Raw genomic sequence first — 24,662 nt, forward strand, 5'->3', positions numbered from 1 at the left:
CACCCAGCCCCGAGGGCAACCGCAATGCTGATGCGGCCCTCAATGAAATTGAGTTTGACACCCCTGGCTTAACAGCTGAGGCAAAAACAAAAGTTGTAAAATCGAACATGACTCACGCCTTGCTTAGCAATGAAAATACTAGTCCCAACTGTGGTCGTAAATTGAGGATTACTTGTACTATGTCACATATCTTTAACACTTAGCAATTTTACATTTGAATTCCTTGCCTGGATACTAATAGGACTAGATGATTTCCTTTGCTTTCTTCTTACTAATAACCGATAGAGCATAATTTCTTGTTGTTACAATTTTATCAAATGTTTCCCAAACAATGTTAAGTTCAGAATATAGCCAAGGGGGGACTAAAAGAAAGATAAGAACCACCAAGTGATCATGCTGACATCTTACCGCTCTATCAATACAGTTTTGCTATAAGGGGAGCATAGAAACCATTTGGAGTCTTTTTGCTTTGAATAACTAAATTAAATGATTGAAACATAATGATACTTATCTGTTAAAAAAAAGCTACGGGAGATTAAAGAGCAGAATTAAGCCCGTTAGATGTGTCACTGAAAGCAATCGTATATTCTCAGTTACTAAAGCCTTTTCTAGCAGCAGCCTCTTTTCGGATTTATCATTAACATCTACATTCTAATACCTCTAAATAATTCAGAACAGCTTTCAGCTATGCCCTTGCCTGCCTAACAGCAACTGCTTTTGCTATTTACATTGCATCCAAGTGGAAATATTTCCTTAACCCTTAGGGAGGAGTAAGCCTTTTGTTATCTCTCTGTAACATGAGGGCTCCCTTCCTCTCCACACACACATTATGTATATATATATATTTATATATATATATCAATTGTATGTATATGAACTATAAATGTAGACAATGATTTATCCACAGAGTTAGGACCATGTGCACTCAGACTGTCATGGAAATACCCCTTTAATAATCCTAATGCAGGCAACCATCCAATCAGAATGCTATCTCTTCCCTGATACCTGATGCCAGCTTCCCTGGTAATGTAGGCCACTGAAGCAAATCCAGAGAGATTGAGTTAGAAGACAAAATAGCGTCCAAGATTCATTTGGTCAGTGTTCTACCCTTTCCTTCTTCACTGCCAGGAACAGGAGAGAATATCAGCATGGTTTTCAGCTTAGGCATTCCAAGCTAGGCCTAGTATCAGGGGAAAAAAGAAAGAGGGAAGGGACGGTATTAAAAATAATCAAAAAGAAGACCACAACTGAAGAGGAAGAACAAAGAACAAACCCATACGTCCATGAAAGTATGCGTTGGCTTCTGGACAGTGGTAGCTGGAAGAAATTTGGACACGCTGACAGGGGAAACTATGACTGGTTAACCAGTGAACCAGGTGTGCCATTGGTGGAAACAGAGCTACAGGTTTGTGTCTTCTCTTCTCTTTATATTCCTTGAATTTACTTCTGTTCTTTCAAGATGTCTCGTTTCAGGATGACAAAGGGTTTGTGCAAGTGTTTTATTTTACATAAATTGCACGCTGTCCTCCATGCAATAGTTCCTTTGTTTTCACCAAAAAAAAGTTTGCAGAAACTGATCTAAATATTTACCTCAAAACTTAACATCAAATGGATATTTTGGCTGCTTTTGAATCTGTCATTTTATTTCAATCCTATTTCATTCTCAATCCTTTCTCTCGGCAGATCCAGTGATATTAGAATAAGTGATAATTCAGCAAATTTTGTTTCCTGGATTATATTACTTTTCACAGTGTTGTGAGTGGCAAAAGGGGAAGGCGTGAGAGATCGATCAGAAAGACTACCCTGACAAGACAATCTAAAAGAGATTTTGAGGGTCAAATTATTTTTCTCTGTATTTTTTACAGTAACTTGTAAAGTAATTTAGTCTGGTTCTTTAAATAATAGCCTAACTGCACTGGGTCAAAAATAAAACTAATAGCAGGCTAGTAATGTAATTCTCTGCATGTCTACTCTGAAGTAAGTCCCACTGAATTTAGTGGAAAATTGAATGGAATTTATTCCTTCTAAATATTTCTAGGTCTCCTGGTTAGACAGAATAATTTATTGCAATAAGACCAGAAGAATAGTAGTAATATGACAGTAAATGATTGCAATGGTGTTTTTTGTGTTGATGTCAGCTACTGTAAGCATAAATGTGATTCTTCACATTTGCATGATTTCATAGAATTGTTCACAATGCATATTTTTTCATTGATGTCTAAAATGTGATTTCATTCATCTGAATGTTTAAACTATTACCATACCTAAAAAAAAAAGTAGTGTTGAAGTTAATACTGAATGTGTTTGGTTTGTGATGAAAAATTGGTGATTACTCATTTACATCTTCACAACACTACTTAATGCTAGAGTCAACATATTTTTGAATCTGCATATAGTGATTCACATCTACATACAGTGTTTAAATATCATTCCATGTACACATTTTTTCTCTTCTTGATTAAAATAGCTTATGATTTCTACATCGTTACCACAATGAGCCAAACTCCATTCTCAGTAATCAACCAGATTTTTATTTATTTTGTTTTTTCTCTGCCTTTGTTCAAAATTCAAAAGTACACTCATATGTTCACAAAAGTGCATAGGAAAACACTGAAGAGAGAAGCATCCTAGAACTAAGGAGAAATTTTCTAACGGTGAGAACAGTGGAATTGCTTGCCTTCAGAAACTGTGGGTGCTCCATCACTGGAGATTATTAAGAAGATATTGGATAGCCATTTGTGTGAAATGGTACAGGGTCTCCTCCTTGAGCAAGGGGTTGGACTAGAAGACCTCCAAAGTCCCTTCCAACTCAGTAATTCTGTTATTCTGTAAAACCCTGCTCTGCAGTGATGAATTTGTAAGTTTGGCTATAAACGTGTATTAGTCTCATTGATTAATTTTGAAATCCTGGCTAGGGAAATGTTAGAATATTATACAAATCAATGCCTACTTATTAATGAATCAAGCAATTCTATATATTTTTGAAAAAATATTATTAGTCATATCTGCTTTCTTTTTCTATGTTTTCTCAACCAAAATATATAAGACAGACAGTATGGCCAGGTGTAAATAAAGAGCACTGTAAAATGGTAATGTTTGTTTCATGCAAGAAGACTCAGGTCAAATCAGTCGTACATTTTAACAGAATGTATTTGGAAGAGATGCTGTTTTGTGGATTGATTAAACCAGTACAGACATTTTGCAAAATTGGTTTACCAAAGTATTCAAATAGAATAAAAGTGCACACTCTATAGTTTAATCATTCTTTCAAACTGCCTTCAAGTCTCCAGATTAAAACTCCAAAATAATGTCAATGTTTTAAATAGGTAAACTATCTACAATATGCATTTTGTATTGTATTCAAAGCGTTGAATACTTAAAGTCAACTGATGATTCATACTAAAAACCTGCAACAAATGATATCATTGCTGTTGCATTTGGAAATATTGATTAACCTATCCATTCCCTCATGAGATATAAAAATCAGAGTATGCAAGATACACTTAAGTATAATTTGGAATACATCCTATTTACCTTATACCATTAGGCTTCAAGTGGTAGTAAAATAGAATCAAACATAAAAGGTTTGCAGTTTACTTTTCCTTCACAAAGTATTTATTTTAATGGTAGTGCTGCAATATTTGATATTCACCATAATCCTTTCTACCATATTATATACCATTAAATATGTATTGAATATATAATTAAAGAACAACATAAATTTTTAATTTCCCCTTTCCTTCCTAGTGACAATTTCTCCATTTAAATAATGTCCCAGCTGAATATTACAATAAGCTGGGGTCTTGTTTACATGATACACTTCTAATACAAACAGTGAAAAATGATGACATGAGAATTATACATTTTCATGCTAAAGAGAAATTATATATATACATATTTCGGATGTTTCTGAAGAACATCTAAAGATTGACCAAGTATCCATTAATTCAGACCAGTGGAAAGAAAATGTCCGGAATTTAAACTCTGGAACACAAATATATATAAAAAGCTCTGACATCTGCATATGACAATGGGCAAATGCATGTGTGACTTTATTCTTATAAACAATGAAGATTCTAATATGTCTGAAAGTCTTCTATCAAGTCAAGCCAAGTGCTAAATAAAGAGTTAAGCGTTTGAAGAACTATGATGTATTGTGAAGCTCTGGTGCAAAGCTCAACACAGAAAAACTACAGAGAATTCACACCACAGAAAATATCTATTAGTATAGGCAACATATATCACTAACATATACTATAACATACATATAAACATATACATACCATGTCAATAAATGAACAGTTGTCAAAATGATACTTCTTTATGTCTTTATGTCCTTGTGGATGCCCAGTGTTTTAATGCAAATAGACTGAGTTTGTGTTGTCATTTGCCCCCAATGTCTATGACTAGAAACCATGATTTGCTATCTGACATAGTTTTATCATGAAACTGATATGCTTATGTACATCATTTACAATAATTCCTATGTGTTGTAATACAAGTACAATAGTCAGAAGGAAACCATGGGCCCTATTTTTTTGCAATTGTTTCAAATAAGATTAAATCTATATATGTATTCCATGCAGAATTATAAAAACTTAACAAAAACAAGATGAAAAAAATAAAAATAATATATACATCCTTAACAAATCTATTAAGGCAACTCACTATTACTTTTTTAATTGTTAGATTGTTTTGACAACACAAAATGTAACAATAAAATAGGTGTCAGCTTGTATTCTCAAAAATGTGGTGTCCTATTCCATTCAATTAAGTTCCACAATTCCATCCAGAAGAATTCCCATTTCCATGTATGCCTTACACAAGCAGAAATATTTTTATCCCGCTTAAATGATCATTTAACAAAAAAAAAATCCTTTGGCTGCTAGCATAAATTTCTTAAAGTAGGACAGGTAGATAAATTTAAAAGAAATGAATGCTAAAGTAATTTAAACACCCTACCAAAATCATAGTATATAAATAGCAAAGTGTATAAATAGCAAAAACTGTGATTTATTTGGCAGCAAAATTAATAGCTGCTTATTCATCATCTGTCCTGTCTGGTTTTTTAAAATCTATTTACCTTTTTTTATTATTAAACTTTTTATTTATTTTCTAATATTACCATTATATCTTTGAAAAACAACGTGGCAGCTAAGTTACAATGATTCAATTACATATAGATATTATTAATACAAGTCTCCAACTATTCAGCCAATATTTCCTCTTTTTCCTTTAATATGTACTGTCTCTTATTAGTATACTTCTTATTCTATTGATCAGATACAAAATAGCTTTCTTACATTTATCAATAATTTTTAGTTTATGTATATCTTAATTGTTTTAATATTCCATCTTTTAGACCATCAATAACTTAATAAATTTTCCCAGTTTTAATTTTCCATTAATATTTAAGTTTAACGTTTAGTATTTATCATTTAGTTTTAAGTGGCCCCAATTCCCTTTGTCACAATTCCCCACAACATCTGATGTTCAGGATACATATCTTATCTATTTACCCTTATCAAAGTTTAAGAGGGTACTTAAATGGGGGAAAGAAAAATGTAAAATGATAAGGGGGGAAAAACCCTGCTTATAGTTACTTCTAGCATGGTTAGATAAATGCAGGGATGAGGATAAATTAAGTTGCAAGATAATGTTTATATGATTCAGTCAACATTTTAAATAGATTTGGAAAGTGTCAGTTGTGTTCTTCTTCATACTTTATACCATTGCTAACTCTAAGGTCAAAATCAGCTATAGGATGGCAGGAGAGACTGGAATGTAATGCTGAGACTTGACCACTTTAACTTCTGAACCAATTTGTTTAATTAAAACATGGGTGTGCTCGGCACCTCAGAGCATCCTATAGTTGCCGCTCCACCTATCCACTGAATAGCTACTAGTGAAATCATACTGGAGAAGAGCTGAGTAGTTTGCCAAAAGCATAGTTCCTTTGGGAAAGGGCACAAAGCCATCAGGTTTTTTTTAAAAATCCCAGTCACTGAGTTGTTAAATCAGCCCTCTGATAGCCATAGAAGAGTAGGGAAACAGTTGCTATCCAACTGATAGCAGTAGAGGCAATATAAGAGAGGTAAACATACTGATCTGGATCCTTATTTCCTTCCCTCTGGGGAAGCTTTCTGTTTCAATGGTGCTTTTTCAATGGGATAAGGGTAAAGAGGGCATTTTAACACCTGGAACTCTAGAAATGCTGCTACAGGGGTTAAAGGATGCTCTAAAATGGGTTAAGAGGTGGTGCTGTAGGACCTCCCGGTTTCTGAGATGTAATTAAAAGAACTCCTTCAAGGATTGTTCCTATTGGCAGGAGCAAACATTAGATACAATCAACCATTTTGGGGTTTGATGGAGGTAATTATTGGCATAGAAAAGGAGGCTACAGAGTCTTTGCAATTGCTATTTTCAAATCACCTCTGACAGTCCATAATAAAGTTTTCCTGAGTGATAGGGTATAATAGCAAACACCAGCCTATGTCTCAGAGGCTTCAAGAAGAGAGATTGATTAGCCCTTAGGTGGAGGCATTTTTCTAAGGGAAAGTGAGAGCCTGCTTGGAGAAGTACTCATTGGGCAGTACTCAGTTGTGCATACTCTGCAAAACAACACATTCTATTATATCTGTATTTATACTTGATTAATTTGCTTATTTCAGTGGGTTTGGCTTTTTTTTTATACTACTGTTTACTGCCCTGAGACGTTTTTATGAAAGTCAGGATTCACATAAAATGAAATTGGCTAAGGCCTGATACACATTCTTGTCTTGGTTTCTCCTAGAGTCAGCATAAAGCAAGTTCGACCAAAGAAGACATAGAGCCATTCCTATGCATCATATTACCAGCTACCGTGATGCTCTTCCTGGCATTCCTGTTGCTCTTCCTCTACAGACATTGCCAACGTCGCAATCCTCAGGCTCAGATCTTCAGCATTGATCTGCCAGAATCCCTTCCGGAGCATGAGGTGACAGATTTTCTCTCTGTGCTACCCTGGAACAATGAGCAGAGGTTCCAATACTCCACACTCCTGCCTGAAACTGCCTTTCTCACTGTATGCCTGCCTCCATCATATGAGGAGGCCACCATGAAGGCATCCATGGAAGAGGACCATGTTCAGCGATTTCAGGAGCCACTGCCTCCTTATGAAGAGACCAAAGAACAATAAGCACACAGAAATCTTTTTGGTCAGGGTCTCCAGTCTATAATGACTTCTGAAAACAAAGTAAGAAGAACTAAGAGCAAGGCAATCTGTACAAGCACAATGGAGCTTCAAAGGATTAATTTAAAATGGTAACAGTATCAATTTAAAATGGAATATATATTGAAATAGCTCACCAGCCAACTGTATTGGATGAAGGAAAGATTAAACTTAACACTATGCCTAGGAAATTCCTGGAGTAAATGACATACAGATGTTTTAGAAGGCAAATCTGAAGTGAGTTGGATTGCAACAGCTGTGCTGGAAAGCAACTAGACTTGAATTACACATATACATAATTGAAAGGGCTTTAAAGTTTGTAATGCAGTAATATTTCTTAGACATTTTATGAATTCAACAAATAATCAACAAGTTTACATATCAAAATACTACAGATTATACATGACTTTTGAAATGTATCTGAAGGTCTCTGAATGGCACACACAATAAATGCGCGGTTTTTTTGAGTGTTTAAGAAAAGTGGAACATTTGGAGATTTAATTATTGGAAGGCACAATAAGATACTTAATACACCAATGCGGTAATCTTCTGCACTGTGTATAGAATAATTTCACGGTTTTTCTACTTTTAAATAAAACTCCAGTAATCTTTTAATTCTAGATATAAAGTTAAATATGGCTACGTTAAAAACAATAAAGTATTTAAATTTATTTATTTATTTATTTTGCTTTTCAGGTAGATTACATTTATGTCACTAGAAAATCAGTATTATCTATCTATCTATCTATCATCTATCTATCTATCTATCTATCTATCTATCTATCTATCTATCTATCTATCTATCTATCTATCTATCTATCTATCTATCTATCTATCTATCTATCTATCATCCCTATCATCTGTTTGCGAGAACAACCTTTCCATAAGGACATCTACCTGTTCTATCTGACTAGATAGGGTAGGCATACTCCTAATGTCTTTCTTTATACACTGTCACCTTATAGGAAATGTGCCTTTTCCCTTGCCCCTCTGGAACATTCTTCCCTCTGAGGTATAGCAGACCGCTATCCTCCCAGCCTTCTAAAAGGGACTGAAGATTTGACTTTGCCCCCCAAGTGCTGGTTATAGGATGAGGTGATTGTATGCCAGAAGCTTAACTTGGGGCCAGGTTTTTGTTTTGTTTTGTTTTCATGTTTATGGTTTTAAGAGTTTTAATATAATTTTTTGTTGTTTTATTATAATATTCTTTAATTCTTGATTGGGAGCTTGTTAAAACAACAGTGACTATATAAAGGTTTTAAAATAAACATTGAATTTTTAGCTGTATTTCAACATCATAGTTTTAGATATGAACCTAAGGGAGAAAATTTAGAACAATTATCACAGCTATTTTAATCAATAACATATCTATATGAATGTGTAATTGCATAGTTTTCATAAGTCAACAGGCAAAGTAATGCTTTAAGTAATATCCATCAATAGGCACAAACTTACTCTTTATCTGATAACTATCATTTTATATAGACATGTTAGTAAGAACAGAAACAAATAATTTCTTGGTAAATTAGAATTGCCTATAGGTGAGATTCGCAGCATACAAATCAAATAAGTAAGTAAATAAATAGCTACTGTAATTGATGTGGATGCTTTACTCATATTTATTTCAAAAAATCAGTTATTTTTAAAAAAAACCAATTGCCTGTTGTCATCCAGATAAACATTTCAGGACAAATCAATGCAATCTACACTAAGGAATGAATTAACATCATTATGCTGAACTAGCATTCTACATTTTTTTATTAAATAACTGCATCAGTATAACCTCTCTAATACTGATACTATAGCTCTATTGCTTATTTATTTTTAGTAGAAGTTGTTAAGAAACAAGCTGGAATTTAACAGGCCAATATTCTTTAAATTCAAGTCACTTGACTAACAATGCTTTTCTAGTTGGACAGATTATGCATCAACATAATAAATATTACAAACCAATAGTTTTCAGAGTGTCTCTACTTTCTTAGCCTAATAAAAGTTTACTTTCTATCCCATCCATTCTTTATATATCAATGACTATCAAGATCTCTTGGCAATTCACAATAAAAAGGATAAGTCCATAAAATCAAATTAAAATGAAGTAATTTGAAAATACATTAAAACCATTAGAAACTTGTTCAAAGGCAAATATTTCCAAGCTCAGGAGGGGTTCAAAGAAAAGGAAATTATAAGGAAGCCTCTGGGTGTTAGATAAGGTCTAACAAATGTATATATTGCTATGCACAGTAAAAATATAGTATTTGAGACATAGTTAAGCCTGAGAACTAGGGATATGATAATCCTTCTATTCTAATAGGCTCAACAGTACTTCCTAAATGGTACTTTGCTAGGATACCTAAAAAGACCAGGATATTATTACTAATCCCACTTGAGAGTTTAATCACACTTGTGACATTTGGGAGGATGGATTTGTACAGATAAGAAACTTTTATTTTCATATTGATTTATGCAGAAGCAATTTAAAGTTGCAACATAATATATTATCCTGAGCAGGGGGTTGGACTAGAAGACCTCCAAGGTCTATTGTTATTGTTATTATTATTATTATTCCTGGCGGTTCCAACAATGAACTTTTGTGCAAGTGAAACGTGTGGAAGAATGTACACCATTCTGCAGTCAGCAGTCTTTTTGAGTTATTTTGCACAATTATTCAAAGTTTTTTTTTTCATGCACATCCAAAGGTCTCAAATTTATGCGCTCTTATGCTGAAACCTTGCCGAAGTTCGCTGTTCTTACCCTGAAATTTCGTGAATTGCCTATCCCAAATTACACAAGAAGAGTTTGGCATTCTTACAAAAACAACAAGGAAGTCTTGTAACACTCAGCAAGATTTCATTAGAGGACCCTCTAATCCAGGGGTTTCCAACCGGGGTTGCTCGCACCCTTTGGGGGGTGCAAGACAATATTCCAGGGGTTGCGAAAACTTGGGTTTTCAAAATTGTAGTGTATATGCATAATTCGTTGCCGTTATTTCGAACTTTTGTAAGGGGTGCGAGAATATATCAGAAGCGTTCTTAGGGGTGCGGGGTATAGAAAAGGTTGGGAGCCGCTGGACTAGCCAAACCCTAACACAGGGGTTCTCAACCTTGGCAACTTTAAGACTTGTGGACTTCAACTCCCAGAATTCCTCAGCCAGCAAAGCTGGCTGAGGAATTCTGGGAGTTGAAGTCCACAAGTCTTAAAGTTGCCAAGGTTGAGAACCCCTGCCCTAACAAGTAAACCTCGCTCGCTCCTTGGCTTTGCCCTGCAAAGCGCCAAGCGCGTCCCTCCCCGCAGTTCAAAAGGAGTGTGTGATTGTGAATGTGAACGTTCAAGTTTGTGCTTCAACGAGGCAAGGGCGCAAACTTCGAGCGCCAAAAGTTTCCTTCGCCGTCCTCGAGCGCGAGAAACGCCCTTGGCCCGAGGCAGCCAGCGCCCCCGCCGAAATGCGAGCATTCCCTCAGCGGAAAGAAACGCAGCGCTGGTGGGAGCGAGCTGGCGAGAGGAACCACTCGTGCCTCCTGCTTCAAAGGGCCCTTTTCATCTCTCCCTCTCCTCCTCCTCCTCCTTCCCCCTCCCCCCTTTGGGCATCTGACAGGAGGCCATGAGCTCACTCCTTCTTTCCCCGGGAGACCGCGCCACCACAACAAGCGCCATCCCACACCCAGCGCCACCAAAACCAGAAGCTTTTTTTTTTTTCCCCGCCCCTTTCTCAATCCAAGCAAAACAGCAGGCCGAGGCTCCCTTAAAATCCCCCCCCATGGGCGTAAATGCCGCCCACTCGCAACCAATCAGAAAGCCACATTCTCCGTTATCCCCACCCCCTCCCCGCAGGGACCAGCAGATTCTTTGTGCGATTTTCGGGAGGGGGGGCGAGCGGGGGCGGAGGAGAGTCATTATTCTCTCCATCCTAAAGCGGGAAGCCCCGCCCCGCAACCCTGGCAGCTAGAAATGTTATGCCCCCAAACTCGGTTGCCCCCTTTGTAAAGTTCTTGCTTGGGGACCAGAGAAGAAGAGGCTAACCGAAAGGTGAGTTTGGCCGAAAGGAAGGAGTAGGCATTTTGGTCTGCCTCCCCCCCCCGTCCCATATTTTGAACTACACAACCCCTAGGGCAGGGGTAGGCAACCTTGGCTCTTTTATGACTCGTGGACTTCAACTCCCAGAATTCCTGAGCCAGCACAGCTGGCTCAGGAATTCTGGGAGTTGAAGTCCACGAGTCCTAAAAGAGCCAAGGTTGCCTACCCCTGCGCCTAGGCCTTTCTCCTGGGTCGTGCTGTCCCAATTGAACTCTTCAAAATCTGAACGGGGTCAGGTTAGCCTTTGGCTGAGCGGAGCGAAGCAGGACGCGATGTAGGTGTGAAGAGTTGTGTACAAGCAGTTGTGTGAAGAGGTGTGTACAAGCAGGCGCGATGTAGGTGTGAAGAGTCCCTGGATTGGGGTTTTTTCTTCTTTGAATAGAGAGGCGCGACAAATGGAAAAGCAGCCGGGTTTGCCCCGCTGCTCGGCGGCGTGCAGAATAAAAAGGTATACCGGTTGAATGGGGGGCTCATTCTGAAGCCATGCAAGGCAGAAGTGCTTCACGGAGGAATGCAAAGTTTTATCTACTTAAGGAATGGTGAATGCTTATTTAGGAGTGGGACTTCAGCCTTGAGGGGGTCTATCAAATTAATCAACGTGTGTGTGTGTGTGTGTGTTGTGGAGGACACTACAAGCCCAGTTAAAAGAACAGGAGCAAACTTCTATCCAGGAAGTTGTTTTCAGGCCATTTCTGTGTTTGCAGTCTTCTTTTTAAAGTGATTATTATTTTTATGGTAGAATTTTACATAGGCTTAAAAACTCTAGAAAGAAAAAAGCACAAAAAGAAAAGGTAAAAATAAGGTGAAAGATAACAAAAGGAAAAGAAAAATATATATAAAGAGGCGACTTCTGATCTTATTTGCAGCTGTTACAAACACCAATTTCCATCTCATCGCATCCATACTACATATCATGGTCTCCTTTTTCTCTTAAAACAATCCATTTTAATCAAATTCCCAAAATCACCAGTTCATTTTTATCCATTTTCAGCAAGATAACCATAAGGGTTTCCAGTCTTTTATAAAAATAACTGCTCCTTAATCAAACAAGTCAATTTAACCATTTCTGCAAATATATCTGCTTGCAATCTTGCTACTCAATTCTTTTCCTTGTTCCTTAGCCATCATAGCTTTTCTTCCTCTCGTCAACTTAAGAAGTTGAAGAGATAAGAATAAAATAAAAATTCAACAACTATATTGTAGTTGTTAAAGACCTACAAGCTAGAATCCTTTGCAGATCTTCTTTCAAAAGCTTTATGAACTTAACAGGTCTAAACCAGAATATAGAAGAACTCCTATAACTTTATTCCTTTTGTTTATATAGGATGTTGAAGACTATAAAACAAGCCCTTTTTTCTTCTGGCTTGGAGATGCCTAAATGGACTGCATTGCCAAATCAGGTGACTTATCTTTTCATTTCCAGCCTAGGATTAGCCTCATTCAAGAAGTAATGGAACTGATTCTCCAAATTGTCTTGAGAGACTTACAGACCACAAAGGATCCAGATGTTTTTAAATTAGCCCAAATTAAACCAAAGAGATTGTAGGGGCTAAATCCATAATGTGTGATTTGGAACATTAGATGGCAGGAGTTTCCGGACATGCTTCTGGCGGAGGGGGGGGCTAAATGCATATAAACATTGTAAATTGGTGGGGGGCACTAAAAGGGGGAAGTTGGAAACTAGATAGCTGTTTTTGTTTTACTTTTTGCTATTTTGTCTGTTTTTCTTTTTTCTTTTACAAACAATAATAATACAGTGGAGATCTTAGTATTAAATATTAAGCTTAAATGGAAACCTTTACTGTATAACAAATAGTTTTGTATATGTTGCAGTTGTTTATTAATGACACTTTTGCCTTTGGATGTAAACGTTAAATAACCTTATGACTGACATTTTAGGAATTACAGTTAATATTGATATAAATATTTTTAAAAGTTTAAATTATCTAAATATTAAAGTGTTAATAATTTCTAGTCAATACTGTATTGTGCCTAAATAATACAATGTACTACTTAGGTTTTATAATAATAAAATACAGTTAAACAATAAAAGAGTTTTCTAGCACAACGGCCTCTAGTTCAGTGTAACCATGCCATAAAATCTGCATCACTGGTGCTAACTTTGCATGTCGTCAGTAGATGTGTGCTATTGTAGATGTGAATATCCCAGAAAAACAATATTAAAGGGACTGTGAATTTCCAACTTAATTTCATATGGCCCCTACTCCTTGTCAACCCTTTGAATTAGGTCAGGTCAGGAGGCAGAATTAGGAAGGAGTCAACCTGAGCTTCTCTCACGCACTTTTATTGTTTGCCAGCATGAAAGTTTCTTTGTTTATGTAATCATCATTGTTTCTATTTTTTTGGCTCCCTTCCCCCCTCTGTCATATTTCGCATCCTATACTGTGCCCTCCTGTCTTTAGTATGCATTTCATAAGTTAGATCCTCCTTGGGAACAGCCCTATAATTAAATAATACAAGGTGGTCTCCTTAGATAGGAAACTCTAGGATATTCCAAATAAACTCTTATTGGCCATATTGTCTAAGTTACCCAGTTACTTTGCCATCTTGAATGCGGACTTGGGCAGCAGCTGTCTTTGCATATTAATTGTCTATGCTGTCTCTTCATGTAAGACACTTCACTAGTGAGTTGGGTGGTGTATAAATGTAATAAATAAATAAATAAAGTCACTTTCTTTCAAAGAAAGATTGACCGTGTTCCTGAAAAGGAATCCTTGTGATTGAGATGACAAACAGACATAGCCAACCCAGGTCTGTACTTGAGATGGCAATAAAAGTGCAACTATCTTGATCTGTTCATATGATGCATGAGCAGGTGGAGCAAAGTGTTGTGTGCAAGCTGTGTGCTTGTTCTGCCCTATTCTGGGCGCTGAAAGCCAGCCTGTTAGTCTTATAGAAAGGGAAGGGCAATGCTTTAACTGAATGTTGAAGTAAAATAATTTAACTGCTAGTTTCATCAACTTGTGATTAGTTAAATTGATTTTGCCTATTCAACTTGAATCAAATTAATACTGAAAAATTAAAAAATAGTGAATTAATAACCACTTTGCCCCAAAAGCAATATTCTGGTTTCAGTTGTTGTTATAAATCAAGGACCATCTGTACATCAATTTTTTTCTAGCAGTTCCATAACTTTGAATAGTCAACTGGACAAATAGCCATAAACCAAGGATTATCGCTACTCTTTTTTGATATCTGTCAGGAGATTAGCCTGTCCCAACCTGACACCTGTCAGGTATATGGAGGCCCAAACCCAGAATTGCAGCACAGGTAGCCTTGTTAGCTGCAAGTTCTGGGAATTATGGCCTAAACGTGTTTGAAAGGTATTTCAACTTTATGAATGTTACTTGGAATTACTACCAAAGTAGAGAGCAAATCTATGTATAGTCCATTTTTCCCCTCTCTTTGAAATAAAAATCAGACATTTGACTCTGGAATGAAAGAGGATAGATCTTTTCTGTCTTACTATCTTTAATACTTTCTTGTGTAGTAATTTTTTGCCACTCAAAATACTTTTTCTAAACATTTCTACCATACAGAAAAGTGTTGTTTTTTTCTTTGAAGCGTGTATTGCAGATAGATGGCAATTTGACTGAGGAAATGACTTAAGAGTGGAGGGAGATAAGTAGCTCATCCTTATTTCTTTGCTTGAATCGCAACCCTTTATGGCTACTTCTAATTTTTAAACTATCACAACATTAAATGCATCTGTGTATATTCTCCAGTAGGATCATTCACAAGCTTGAAAAGAAATGCTCCAAGACGTTGCGTGAGCCTAGTACCTCTGACTCATGAAAACAGCAGGTTTTTCTGTGTAGAGCCAGTGCCACGAGGCTTTAAGAATTCCTTGAACCAGCTCTTTTTCAGCCTTGGGCAGAAGCCTGGAAAAACTTAGGCTGCTTTAATGACTACAGAGAAGTGCTGTGCATGTGCTCCCAGCATACGTCAAGCACTTTTTTCAAATTCTTTGTGAGGTGTGCACAGCTATAATACTAATGGGGCTGTTTTGTGAGCAAGAATGTGCTATAAGATCAGATTGCAGGATGGCAGTAGGAAGCATTTTTGAAATAAAGTTGGAAAATGGGTTTTAAATAGCCCTTCTGTCAGTACAACGCCTCTTGTTTGAAGTCCCAAAGGTGCTTTTTCACAAGGCAACTGGACTTTCTGAGGGCTTCCTTGATGTGTTTTAGTTCTTTTTCTTTCCAATCTTTGCTGGTAGGCAGATCTTCAGCTCTGAGGTGTAGGGTTCTGATAACTCCCATTTTGTGCTCCAGTGGGTGGTGAGAATCAACATGTAAATATTGATCCATGTGTGTGTGAGTTTTCTGTAAGATGGGAAAGGATAAAACACCCAAACACAAACCAACGACACAGATAAACCTCCAGGTGGCTTCAATGACTCTCTAAAAGAATGCAAACGACCAGCTGTCTGCAAGGAGTATAAATCCTTCCATTACCCACCATCCAGTCAGAGCTGAAGAAGCTTCTTGGATGAGAAGTGAAATGTCTTCAAAGAAAAAAACAAGAAAGTCCAGTTGCCTTGTGAAAAAAGCACCTTTGGGATAACTATGACCTGGATGACTGAGAACCTCCATAGACACTCCTGTTCAAAGGTGTTCTGTCCTTTATTCATGTACTGTTTATTTACTATGTTACATCCCACTTTTCTTCCAATGAGCTCTAGCCAACCCATCTATTCTCACAACACAGGGTGATTCAGGTATGGCTGACTTAGAGTTACTGAATGAATGTCTATGGAGATTCTCAATCATCCAGGTCAGGGTTGTCCCAAAGGTGTTTTTCAAAAGGCAACTGGACTTCCTTGGGTTTTTTTCTCCTTGAATATATTTTGCTTCTCATACAAGAAGACGCCAAAATTCCAAGAAGAACTGAAAAAGTTTCTTGGATGAGAAGCAAAACGTATTCAAAAAGGAAAAAAAAGGCAAGAAAGTCCAGTTGCCTTTTGAAAAGCATCTTTGGGTTACTGAACGAGTGTTACGGTTAAATGTGGGTCTGCCCTATCCTAAACTAACTCAGTAAATATTGTAGCTTAGTTTAATTTATGTTTTATTGGTATTTTAATGAATTCCTTCTGAGTTTATAGTATGCAAATTATTTAGTAACAGTGTCATGATCTGTGACTTGGACTTTTTTTAAAAGGCATCTGATTATGAAATTCGACAGTATGAACCTGCCAAATGGGTGTGTACATCTCTTAAAACCATAGACTGGGATGCAGCCATAAATGCTGGCTTCATGAAGCTCTTTAACTATATTAAAGGCAAGAATGAAAAAGGTAATATACAGAGGCTTTGGGCACCAACGTATGCAAGCTATTTTCTTGAAATTGTTCTTCTTTTTTCACATGGAAAAAAATCATGCCACACAGACATATTTCATCATTTCCCAAAATGTGTTGCCTTTCTAAATATCTTACATGCATATTCTAAAAGCTTTTATCGGAAGTTGTTCTTTATTTTTTGGGCTAAAGGCGCATACAAATATTTTAATAGACATTTCCAAACATGGATAAAGAATAAGTAAGTTCTTAAAGTTATTAGAAAAGTAATCATTCTGAGGACATTCATTTTACCAAAGGTTGTGTGGTTAAATTGCCTCAATCCTCTAAATTTTTGTTTGAAATAGCAAAAAAACGTTTAATGATTGCATTGGAACTACTTTTTCCTCTGTAGTAGTCAGGTGCATTTTTAAATATTTCTAAAGTTACCTCATTTGTAGGTTTTCTGCCCAGAAAGCATAGTAGATATATTTTCTTGTTTTGACTGAGTTAGCTTAAGATTAGTCATTTGATTATATTTATTTTGTGTGCAGTTAATATTGAGCTAGATCAGTGGTGGCGAACCTATGGCACGCATGCCAGAGGCGGCACTTGGAGCCCTCTCTGTGGGCACACGTGCCGTTGCCCCAGCCTTGCCTCCTCCCGTGACCCCCTCCTCACCAGCAGCCCCCCGAAGGAGAATTGTCCCCGAGCGTGGCCCACACAGAGCAGCGCAGCCAAGGACATGGCAACCAGGCAGCGTAGACAAGACTCTGCCCTCACACTCCATCGCGCACAGTTGATGCTGCGGGGCGCGAGCAGAGGGCATGGCTGCATTGGTGCTGCTGGGCTGTCTGGGCGATCTGTGGCGGGCCCTGGAGGTGGTGAGTGGCCCTGCGGGCAGGTGGGGTGGGGACGGGGCAGGCGGGGTGAAGTTGGGGCGGATCCAGTTTTTGGGCACTCGGTCTCTAAAAGGTTCGCCATCACTGAGCTAGATGTTTGCCCAGAATAAAATCATTATTTCTGGCTGATACTATTATTTAATGTATGAGAGATGTATGAGAGATTTCAGGATTTTAGCATCCTAGTTTAAAGACTCATTCCTTAAAGTTTAGCAGCATGTTTACTTTGCTTCTTGGTGGAGCTAGTGACGTGATTCTTCCTGCCTTTTGCAGGAACAAAGATAGCTATGACAGCTCCAGTGACATGCTATGTCCAGCCAGGAGCTGGCCCGTTCTCCGAGTCCATCACAACAGTTGCCTTTTATTTGCCAACTCAGTACCAGGCAAACCCACCCAAGCCTTCAGAAGCAGATGTCTTCATCGAAACCAAGCCAGCAATTACAGTCTATGTCAGGTAAATATTGACCTCTCAGAAGGGACCCTCTCTAGTTTCTTGGACTATAAAGGCAATGGGGTGGGGGAGAGATGTATGTATGAACTATATATTTTTTTAAAAAAAATTATACAGGTAACACAGTCCCTATTTAAAATATCTATACATTACTACCTGCTGCATATTAACTAGCCAGTTGGGATGTGTGAGGGAAAGGTTCCCCCCCCCCTTCTAGTGATCTTAGTATGATAATGTTTTATCAGTTGGGATGAAAGATAACTCTTGCATACAACAGCTAATTGGTCGTAATGGAATATATCTGGGCCAAAAGCTATTTAACATTGTTAATAATTGTTGTCTGCCACCTTGTGGTGGATAAAATATGTTGTATATACTTTAAAATATTCTAGGATTTTAAAAAAAAAAGCCTGCTAAAATCAAAAGTTTTCAGAAGTTCTCAGATGCTTTAGTAATTATAAATATATAGTTTTTCAATTTCTGAGCAACTTTGCTTAAGATCTAGCAGTTCTAGAAATAATAAACCTAAAAAGAAACCAGGGGATGGAAACAGTACAGGTAATCCTCGAGTTACGAGCGTTCACTTAACACTCGTTTGAAATTATGTCATAAGCGTCCCCTAGTGCTTACGAGCAAGTCCCGCGGCCTCAGATCCAGTTGTCAGTGGCCTGGAAAAGGCTTTTGGTGCCTGGATCAGGCCACTGGAGGGCCGCGGAAGCGTCCCCCAGCCTCAGATCTGGGCAGCAGCAGGAACTGCGGCAGAGAGGAGACGGATCTTTTCCAGGTGAATCTGGCACAGCAGGAAGAGAGGGGGAAGCATGAGGTATCTTAGTGGGTCGGGAAGGCCTTTGGGGCCTATTCCATCACTAGGCCTTCTCCACTCTGAGATACCTCATGTTAGTCTTAACGAGCAAGGCAGGGAGTAATGGGCAGGCTCCATTGCACTCATAACTCGAGAACTACCTGTATTGTATGGATGAAATTTATATTCTGTGAAAGGTATTTTATATATGCCATTACAGGAAGCTACATTTGTACCTTCTCATTTTTTCTTTCTCTTAAAACAGTCTTTGGGATTGGCCCACGTTATTGTTTTAATCCATGAATTTCATTGTTTGTTGTATTCAGAGATAATTTATGTTTGTTCAGCATTCCATGTTCATATGAAAACATCACGGGGGTATATTCGTTTGTTGCTTTTATAATATATGGATGGATTCCCTTTGTGAGAAAATTAATCAAAGGACAGATCATAGATGACTAGGAATCACATAAAGCAGCGCTTAAATGCTGGGAAAAATATTTCATTAACACTGATTTTGAATTTTGACTTTGTATGGTTGGTCTAGGTCCTGCTTTTTCAAAATATGTATGTTTCTGTTCTTAACAGATCATTTGGGGGATTTGCTAAAGCTAAAAAAAATCAAGAAGAAATACAGGCACTTGCTGAAACTTTAAGGCGGGATGGAAGAACATTTCAAGAAAAGATCTATTATACTGCTGGTTATGACAGTCCATTTAAATTGCTGAACAGGCATAATGAAGTTTGGCTTATCAAAAAATGCTAAACTCTTTCCACAGCAATACAGATTATAAGTATTAACTTTTAAATGCTTAATTGAAAAGGGAGTTTTCCTTATGTATAAAAGCTGTGTTCCTGTATATTTTCTAACATATTTCTTTGCTTTTACCATTGCCTAAATTTCTATGCTGATATAAAACTGATCTTTTTTTGCTAAAATATGACTAATAGAATAATGTTAATAATTATTATTTTATAATATTTATAATCCTTGAAAGGGATGAATTCTGTTTTGTAGTAAATTAATTGAACTTTCTACAAAAACAGTAATGCTTACGCAAGACTTTTCCACCAAATTGGAGGCTTAATCTGGGGAGAAAGGAAATTTGAAAGGCAGGTAAAGAAACCTAGAATCTCTATGAATCCCATAGTTGTTTCTGGAGTTTTGTTTTCCTTCAGTAGGACGCAAACGGCTAAAGAGCATTATTTTACTGCTGATCTTTGCTGCAAAATCAAACATAGTGATCTTTTGATAGTCTTGATACACTAATTAAATCAAAAGCCATCTCAAGTCCCCCCCCCTTCCACAGAATAGGGAAAGGGACAGAAAACTGCACCCCTGTTGCATTACCAAATCCCACCATACCCCTTGGAGAAAAAAAATTAAAAGGCAGTACTCTTGAGCTGACCAAAAAAAGATTACTTAGGTAAGCAAGGAGATCCTATCTGTTTCACCCTTTAGCCCTTTTTGGAGCCCTTTGAAAATGTTATTTAAAAGGTAAGAAAGTTAATGCCAATCCCCAGCTGCCTCTTAAATGAAAAACTGGGCTGGGCATTTTTAAACAATTCTGATGTGTCCTGTAAATCAGGGGTTGCTGAATTTGGGAGGCACTTGTGGCCTGTTTAGGGGGCAGTTTTTAGGGTGAGAATGAGAGCAGCTTGCTTCAGAGGCCACCCATTGCCTTTCACCTCCTTAAATTATTGATTGTGGCCCTTAATTCTTTGAACTTTGTCTAGGCTTCTTCTGAATAATTATTGAATATATAGGTTGTTCTTGTTTAGCAATTGGTTCCGGCAACTCAATCATTATGTGAAGTGGTTGCTATGTGAAAACTGTGTAACTGCTTATGATTTTTCTTCAGCTTCCCTTTTTTCCTTACTCCCTCACCCTTTGCAATACTCATCCCAGTGCTAAAATAATTAACTAGAATGTAATTTGTATTTACATTCATTGGAGGAGGGATGGCAAGAGTAAGCAGGCACACAATGGGCAATAGACATTGAAAGGAATGCAGTAGGTTGGCTGTTGTGCTTGCAGCTGCTTAAGAGGCAAAGAAAAGCCTTCAATGTGAAACGGATTAGGATCTTGTCAGTTTCAGATAGCAAGGTAGTGGGCTGGCCTGTTCTAATCAAATTAATAAGGTTCACAGAGCTGACCTTTTTACTTGTAGTTAGGACTTTGAGGAAAGTTTTGTGCAGGGACAAAAGCAGTTCAGGAAATAAAGCTTGTTTAAGCAATCTGTAAAGGGGTAAGAACGGGAAAAAAAATCAAGTCAACCAAAGAACAATGCAGTATAGTGCTGACTGACTGTTGTAGCGAACACATGACTTGACAGATGCTGCAAAGGTTATAAATGCAGGCATTAGTCACAGTTACATTTTTGACACTGTTTTAACTTCAAAAGATTGCTTTTTGAGGCAAGTACTTAAGAACTAAGAAGGGATATCCTTAATTGGAAAACCAGATTCCAGTTGATTGTTAGATGCCAGAGTGTATGTAAATTATCATTCACATGCTATAAATATTCAAGAATATTCATGCCTGAAGGAGTAAATTATGCCGAGATTCAACTATCATTAGTTTGTGCTTTTCTTTTGGGTGAAAATATTTGACATTAGTAATAATAATAATAATAATAATAATAATAATAATAATAATAATAATAATAATAATAAATAATAATAATAATAATAAATAATAATAATAATAATAATAATAATAATAATAATAAGTTGGAAGGGACCTAGGAGGTCATCTAGTCCAACCCCCTGCTCAGGCAGGAAACCCTATACCATTTCGGACAAATGGCTGTCCAGTCTCTTCTTAAAAACTTCCATTGTTGGCGCATTCACCGCTTCTGGAGGCAGGTTGTTCCACTGGTTAATTGTTCTAATTGTCAGGAAGTTTCTCCTTAGTTCTAGGTTGCTTCTCTCTTTGGTTAGTTTCCACCCGTTTGTTTTTGGGTGAAAATATTTGTGAAGCCTTGAGGGCCATAAAGCAGAGAATTTAGCAGTTTAGTTCACTAGAGTTCAATGCTATTATCTTCCATATAGTATGCGGTAAGATTTTCTACCATGGAAACCTGCAGTATTGCTGATCCATGTTGCTATAATGAAAAGTAGCATAACTTGGTCAGATTATGATGGGGGTTTCAGACTCCTAGATTAATGCATCATTAATGTATGATTCCCACTTTTAGTGCGTTATAAGCTGTGCATTTTTAATCCCTGAAAGTTTGTAAGGCGCTATATATCTTTTTTTAAAAAAAGGATTAATGTAGAGTTCAATCCTGCTATTTCAGCTAACATTCTTATCACAGATCTCCCAGTTATCCTGTATTTTATTCAGTATAATTAATATGGAAAACTAGTGTTACTTCTCAATGAAATTGTATTGTAGGCTGTTTCTTCCTCATGTTTGTGTATACAGATAGTTGACTTGTGACCGGTAGCTTTGAAGTTATAACAGACCTCCCCAGCGCTACTTACAACCCAGATTTTAAGTTCCAGGGGCCACCTCCGTCACGACTGCATTTTGGAGCTCGGCAATCAGCCCACATTTACAGCCATTTGCAGCATCCCATAGTCATGTGATCACAAATTATGCTTTTTGGGGGGGGGGGAGAAATCAGTGTTTCTGGCAAAATGCCCATCGTGAATAATGATTTCACTTAATGACTGTGACGTTTGCTTAATGGCCATGGTTAATATCTTAATGACCACTGCAAAGCAGGTTGTAAAATTGGGAACGATCACATAATCTACCATAATTCTGGGCTCAATTACAGTTGTAAGTTAAGGACTACCCGTATAACAGAGAATAGCAAACAAAGAAAAATGTATACATACTAATTTTGTACCATAAACAATAGAAAGAGAAAATATTTCTTTGTACACATTAGTCTCTAAACTTAACGAGACATAAAACTCTCCCTTAAAATTTCATGCCCTCTTACAGTTGGCTTAATCATACCAAACACTAAAGGTGCTTTTTAGTACTAAACAGAAGAGGCAAGCCTGAAATTGGACATTGTTTGTAAGCAATTAAATGGTTTACTAATAAATACATACTCAAGTCTGCCTTTTAAAATCAAATAATTGTACTTTTACTAAGAACACACGATGTAATGTTTTCAAATTTAATTATATATGTTTTGGGGAATAAATCCTTATTTGGCAAGTATCCTATTTTGTAAACATCTTGGTTTAATAGGTATTGTATACATGCATTGGTTGAAGCACAAGGAAAAAAATTAATGAAAACAAGCATGTCTGTGTATGACTGATATATGTGCAAGTAAGTAGTTAAAAATATTCTGTTCTGAAGAACATCCCACGGAATTCCAGAATGTCAGTTTTCCCCAGACCAGCTGATCCAGATACAACAATTTCTAAGCCTGTGAACCTTGTTTTGGATTATATTATATTTCCCTATTATTGGTAACATGACATAGAATCTACACAACTGGTTCCATTTAACATTGTTTATTCCAAACTCATCCCTTTGATATGAATCACTGGTAGTGAAGTGTGATGGGGTATACTATGCCCTTACATACTTTCTGCTTACTTCAACCTCTGCTCTCTCCCTCTTCAATGCTTGCTTCAAAATCCCTGGTTTGAGAACAAATACTGTAGGCAGATTTTTCATAAGCCCATGTGTACAAATGTTTGAAAGCATTTCTAAGCATTGTAAGAGTGAGTACACATCGCTGAGTTTGAACACAATAACATAAGTAAGCTATTTTCTAAATAGCAATAGAGTTTTCAGACAGACAGGCAGAGCAAGGTGGATACATCATTTCAAAGTAGTTAATTTTATCTGAAATTTTGGAACTAAAATGCAGTTATTTTGAAAAAAACATACCATGCTGCTGTATCCTCACAGCAACCAGTGTGTTTTCAGAAACGATGGGCATTACTGCAAATGTCAAAGCTACTCTCCCCATAAAAACTTAAAAGTGAAATACATGGAATGGTTTCTTTTTTTCCTTTTGGATCTTTCTGATTGTGTGGATTATCTCTTAAGAGGAAAATAAACATATAAGAGATAAACACTATCTCAGGGCTTTTCAACCAGTGGTACGAGTACCACCTGTGGTACATTGGCACCTTGCAGGTGGTACGCAACCATCCTAGAAAAGTAGCGGGGGAGGGGAATGAGCTGAACCGGTGGCAACACTGCACAAGCCTGAGCGAGAGACGGCTGGAGCTGCAGGGCTCAGCGGAAGCATCAGGATCAGTGCCACTTTCCAGCTGATCGGCGCTTCTTCGGGACTGTCAGGGCTCAGTGGAAGCGCCAGGATGAGCACCAGGCTCCACCTGGAGCTCGGCGCTGATCCTGGTGCTTCTGCTGAGCCCTGAAGAAGTACCAATCAGCTGGAAAGCAGCACTGATCCTGGCACTTCTGCTGAGCCCAGAAGAAGCACCGATCAGCTGGAATGTTGCAGCATCTCCAGGGTCATGTGATTTACATTCAGATGCTTGGCAACTGATTCATATTTATGACGGTCACAGTGTCCCAGGGTCATGTGAAGTGACCAAAACCTGCTGCAACCACCCAGCAGATGGGGAATAAAAACCAAACACCCCGCCACCCCACCCCCACTGCCAATCCTCAACAGATATGCCTCACAACAATGAAAACCTTGGACAGGAGGAAGAAAGCTGCCAGGTGGGCAGGCAGGTGTCTTGCTCGGCTGTGGCTTGGGGGGCACTTTTTTCAGTGCCATTGTAACTTCGAACAGTCACCAAGTGAACTGTTGTAAGTCGAGGACTGCCTGTACTTCATCACTTTTTCCTTTTTTTTTTTGTCATCAAGTTTTTGACACCTTGCTAGGCGACTGGTGGTACTCGGATATTGCCATATCCTAAAAGTGGTACAATGGGTGAAAAGGTTGAAAAGCCCTGCACTATCTGATAAATAC

The 24,662-nt window shown here is 37.6% G+C and overlaps 2 protein-coding genes across 2 annotated transcripts; both read left to right on the forward strand.

Moving 5' to 3' along the window:
* The first annotated feature begins 1,291 nt into the window (after positions 1 to 1,291).
* On the forward strand, positions 1,292 to 7,177 carry SMIM28 (small integral membrane protein 28). The gene is made up of 2 exons (XM_029285883.1): positions 1,292 to 1,405; positions 6,794 to 7,177. The coding sequence occupies exons 1-2, from the start codon at positions 1,292 to 1,294 to the stop codon at positions 7,175 to 7,177; spliced, it is 498 nt and encodes a 165-aa protein (XP_029141716.1).
* Positions 7,178 to 11,142: 3,965 nt separating this feature from the next.
* On the forward strand, positions 11,143 to 19,695 carry HEBP2 (heme binding protein 2). The gene is made up of 5 exons (XM_015824932.1): positions 11,143 to 11,233; positions 12,606 to 12,681; positions 16,463 to 16,598; positions 17,756 to 17,936; positions 19,324 to 19,695. The coding sequence occupies exons 2-5, from the start codon at positions 12,607 to 12,609 to the stop codon at positions 19,499 to 19,501; spliced, it is 570 nt and encodes a 189-aa protein (XP_015680418.1). The 5' UTR covers positions 11,143 to 11,233; position 12,606; the 3' UTR covers positions 19,502 to 19,695.
* Positions 19,696 to 24,662: the final 4,967 nt, after the last annotated feature.

The sequence above is a fragment of the Protobothrops mucrosquamatus genome, unplaced genomic scaffold (genome assembly GCF_001527695.2).
Source record: "Protobothrops mucrosquamatus isolate PMUCROS unplaced genomic scaffold, P.Mucros_1.0 scaffold2417, whole genome shotgun sequence".
Taxonomy (NCBI): Eukaryota; Metazoa; Chordata; class Lepidosauria; order Squamata; family Viperidae; genus Protobothrops; species Protobothrops mucrosquamatus.